The 4,941-nt window shown below is 34.5% G+C and overlaps 1 protein-coding gene across 1 annotated transcript in view; it reads left to right on the plus strand.

Moving 5' to 3' along the window:
- Positions 1-850: 850 nt before the first annotated feature.
- Positions 851-4,941, plus strand: part of LOC106874505 (60S ribosomal protein L27a) — an 18,175-nt gene continuing 14,084 nt past the window's right edge. The window contains exons 1-3 of the mRNA XM_014922253.2: positions 851-938; positions 2,342-2,405; positions 2,646-2,721. Coding sequence (XP_014777739.1) covers positions 936-938; positions 2,342-2,405; positions 2,646-2,721 — 143 coding nt within the window. The 5' untranslated portion in view covers positions 851-935. The remainder of the gene's footprint in view (positions 939-2,341; positions 2,406-2,645; positions 2,722-4,941) is intronic.

A 4,941-nucleotide genomic window follows, 5' to 3' on the forward strand; every position in this document is an offset into this window, starting at 1 on the left:
GTAGAATTTATCAAATTAGAAAACGCAAATTTAATATAAAAATATATTTTCTGAAATTGCAAATTATTTAAAATATAAAAATATAATTTTCAACAGAGAGAATTTATCAAAATAGAAAACAAATGAAGTTTGAAGTTTAAAAATAATAGGATCGACCACTCACGACTAGCTAGCGCGGACGCGCTACTGCGCGTTCGGGACCACTCTGCTTTAGTAGTACCCTTATACTCTGTGTGTTTTCAAACGCATGGATATAGGTGTCAAATTTGTTCCAATAACAGATAGCTCGCTCCGGCCAGTCATGGTATTAGCTGTCAGTAGCCAAAGAATCAACTCAAACCAGCAGTAACGTTCCTTGTCAGATTTTTCTACTTTCACTTCTGACAGCTAATACCATGACAGTGCCAAAATTGTTTGAAAAATTTCAATTCACCCCCCTCCCACCACCAAGCAGGCTATTTACATGCTAGAAATAACAGCCAAATCTCACAAAACTAGTGTTAGGGTTAGGTTTAGGGTTAGGGTTAGGGTTTGAGTTAGGGTTAGGTTTACCCTGTGGATCTATATAAGAACCGGGGTGGTGGATCGAAATTTTGAAATTGAGATTTTTGAAAATTTTTTTTCAGAATCGGAATCTCCATAGCCTAAAACGTGGGATTCCGTAAAAAAAAAAAAAAGGGGGAAAGGTTCAGATTGCATATAGTCCATCTGGACCGAAAGACTTTATTCATATATAAAAATAAAAATGATAACTTTTCGAAGACACTTATTCTTCGGTACCCAGATTTATATGTTAATTGCGTGCAAACAACAAGACAAAAAGACAATCTTTGCGCAAAACAGTAAAACGGAAACTCTTTACAGGAAGTCAGCGGTACGCATGTCAAAATATCCCGTAACTTCCTTTGTAGATTCCTTTTGAGTTCTCTTTCATAATGGTGAGTACACTTGTCGGATTGTATCTGGCATGTAATCCATATTAATCGTATTGTTTTGAAATATTATTTTTTGCATATCCTCTATATTTTAACTCAGTATGTTATATTATATTTAACTAGTTTATTATTTCTGTTATTTGAGCCTTAGATTTTATTTTAGATTGCTTTAAACACATGTAGCCATAATCTCTTCACATTTGTTACCAATTTATCCTTTTATAAACTGCAATATATAATTTTGAGATAAGTATCCTGAAGTAGTCCATATTTATTTAAAGCTTTGCTTTTTACATTAAATGACTGTTCACTATTCAAAGATTTAGTAAATCGTTAATTCAATCTTAATTATATCCTTAATATAAATTCCTATTAAATCTGAGCAAGTTCACGTGTTCCATAAATATACATTCAAACATTATTGTGTAAATAGACTCTCAATTTATTAATACATCACTGTGTATCGCGATCTTAGATTTATTAATACGTATGCAAAATTTATCTACAAATGTATGTCATTTTAGCCATTGCTCACAGTTTTTGGGGAGGGAGTAAAGGCCTTGAGCTTCATCTGTACAACTATCGTTGCCTAGTTTCCATTTTTTAAAATCAACTCTGTCGAATTCACTGCTCCAATTTGTGTATATAAGTTCTGAAATATATATTTTTTTTCATACTTCCTTCTGCAAATATATGAAAAACCCCTGCTCAACGTAATTAATATTTGGAATAGTCGTGAAAATTACACGTTAAAAAATGTCGGCAGAATAATTTTCATTGCACCGATATTTTAGATATCGGTATTTAGAAATAACACCTGCATGGCTGTATCTTAACGAGCAAAAGATCAAAGAAACAGGCACTATTTACTTTCCAGGGTCAGTGGAGACATACGTATTGAGGGGCTAATGCAGTTTTGCACCTCCTTGAAAAATTGGGATTGTCTCCACCATGTGCACCGAATAAACATTGCTTTCATTATTTTGTACAGTTATTTACAAATTAGTTACACTTATTAGCGAGAATTGTCTTGCCATACGTATTTATTTTGAAAGCAGTTTGAGATGTTGCAAACCAGGTTTTTAACATTCAGACTTGTGTGTAGAGAGACAATATGCTAAGAGCACCCGGCTTGGTGCTTCAACCCGTCGGTTATAAGGGAGATAATGGAATAAAGACGTCACGGTCATAAGTAGTTGGAATTTGAACAAGCCTGTGGTTAGTCTGTTGCAAGCATATTCAGGTGCGCTGTACCAGACTTTTTTTTAGTGTACAGCTGTTTTATTCTAAATTATATTTACAAGCTAAATCTTTGACCATGTGTTCATAAATCATCCAAAACGTTTTTTTTTTTTCCTAAAGTATGCTTTGTCCTAGAGTGTCAGATTTCGTATTTTTTCTCTTAGGCCACAAAAAGGAAGAAGACAAGAAAATTAAGAGGACACGTGAGTCACGGACACGGTCGAGTTGGTAAGACAATGGGCTTTTTAATTTTCAAAAAATTCAGCTGATGCTTTTGAAAGTTCAAACGTACAATAATATCAATAGCTTATTACTTTGTCATATTTATAATTTATGAGTTTATAAATACCATCATGAAAATGTGTTTGAGATTTAAGAGTGGAATTAGGCTGTAACAATTGAACAATCAATAGTTAGACCATGTATTTTTGTAGGTATTTTCAATGAATATATTCATTTATTACTTAGGAAAACACAGGAAGCATCCTGGTGGTCGGGGTAATGCTGGTGGTTTGCTGCATCACCGAATAAACTTCGATAAATAGTAAGTATCTGTCTGATTGGTTCAATTATTGCGTAGTACAAAGCTGATGATGGTAGCATGCTTCTCATTGGTGCTGGAGTGGAGGGATGCAGGCCTTATTGACCTGGAGAACCAGATTGAATTACTAAGCATAGACATGATTTGAGTCATCGTATGATGTACACTACGTGTAAAGAGTTTCCATGTATTTTTATTTTTCTGCTTCTGTCCAGTTCTATCTGTAGGTATTGTATACTATGCAATTTAGTTATTTTTCTTGTCAGTTATAAATTTGGTCTTTTAGCATTAAGTGCTCCTCTGTTTCTTTTCTCTACCAGTCTTGGGTCATATGGTTGTGATGTTATCTTATAATCACAGAAATCAGTTGCATTAGATTGGTCTAGCATTTTTGTGCTGTAAAAATTGTATTGTCTTCAGCATATTAAATATGCTGCTGTCAGAAAGGCTCACTCACTATAGCAAAGGGGCTAATGCAGATTCACGCCTCACCTTGAAAAGTGCATTTTTCTGAAAAAGTTTATTCGGATTCCTAGTTTTAACATGTTGGAGATTATGAATATGCAAAAAAAAAAAATTTTTTTTTCAAAATTCTACCCCACACACCCAATTTTAAATGTTTCTTAAATTGTGGAAATTTCATTAAAGCAGGTATGTCATGTGGGAAAATATGGAGATGTTATCAATATCGAAACAAATTTCTATAGTTTAGCTAAATGTGCATAGAATGTGTATGTAAAGCCTGCTTTAATGAAATTTCTACACTTCATTATACAATACATTTAAAATGAGGTGGGGTGTAACATTTATTATTTTTTTTTTTTGCATATTCATAATCTCCGACATGTAAAAACTAGGAATCCGAAAAAACTTTTTCAGAAAAATGCATTTTTCAAGTGGAGATACGAATGTGCATTAGCCTTGCAAAAAATCCTCGTTTCCAGCATTATATTTAAATTCTTACAGTATATGATATTAAGTATTTGGAATGTCAATCATAAACAGGTTGTGTACTGTTTTAGTTTTGAGTTTTCAGAACCTCTGGCTAAATATTTTAAATAAAATGTTAAAAATTTAAGTTTGATAAAAGCAAAATTTCTCAAACTGTTGCAGTTTTCATCATTTACAATAGATGAATGTCATTAACTTGGTGAGGTTGGTAAATGAGTCCAATCAGAATGTTCATATTCTTTGTCCAGTTCCATGTGATGGCATTACTAGAATGTTTATCATAACTACCTGGACTACATCAAATGTGTTCTGTCTTCAGCTGCAAGGTCACTCATCAATCTTGTAACGGTCCTCAATGAACACAACATCATAACAGTAATGTTTTGACCACCCCCACTCCTGACTTGGTTATCTAGGTAACAGAAGCTATCTACTTACAGTTTTTCCCCCAGGAATATGACGGAAGCTGTTTTCTGCACATTTTCAGTGTTTATTTCTCCGGAGCATTTGCCACACACAAACTATCTTCCAGTTAGCCTTCCTTTGATATTGCTGGACCGCTTATGTGTCCATAGCTTACACTAGGTACGTCTTATGGCGTTTCTACCTATGCCTTTACAGATTGAGCAGGGCCATCTTTCTGAAAGGGTTTGTGGTTTGTCTGCCTTCTTACATTTTAAGACTTTGGTTTTTGCTATGTTAACTAAGGCTCTTCGATTCTAGGCCTTGTTTCCACACCTGAAACTTCTCTAGCTCTGATAGTGACTTAGTTATTAGAGCAAGGTCATCAGCATAGAGAAGCTCCCAGGGACATCCTGTCTTGAATCCCTCTGTTAATGCCTCGAGGACTATGATGAATGAGGGGGCTGAGGACTGATCCTTGGTGGACATTCTTCACTGTACCTGTTGCCAACCCTCAAGTGATGAGATATATAAATAGATGGTACATATGTGTGTGTGTGTGTGTATATATATATATATATATACACATACATACATACATGCATACACATACAGTAGCAAACGCCCCCCCCCCATCCAATGCACAGTTTGTATAGATGAAGAGGGTTAACTTGGACAGTGTTGAGTTCTGGATATGTTTGGTGATTGTATGAGGTTGTTACTTTGGTTAGGGCATTAAAGATTCCTGAGATGTTAAAACTGTTGACTGTTTCTTCTAAATAAGGAAAATTGATAGCGAATCATATAACCTTTTCGAAATTGTCATGGGGACAATAAAATGAAGGGAAGCTTTTCAGCCCACAATATATA

Source organism: Octopus bimaculoides, chromosome 5 (genome assembly GCF_001194135.2).
Source record: "Octopus bimaculoides isolate UCB-OBI-ISO-001 chromosome 5, ASM119413v2, whole genome shotgun sequence".
NCBI lineage: Eukaryota > Metazoa > Mollusca > Cephalopoda > Octopoda > Octopodidae > Octopus > Octopus bimaculoides.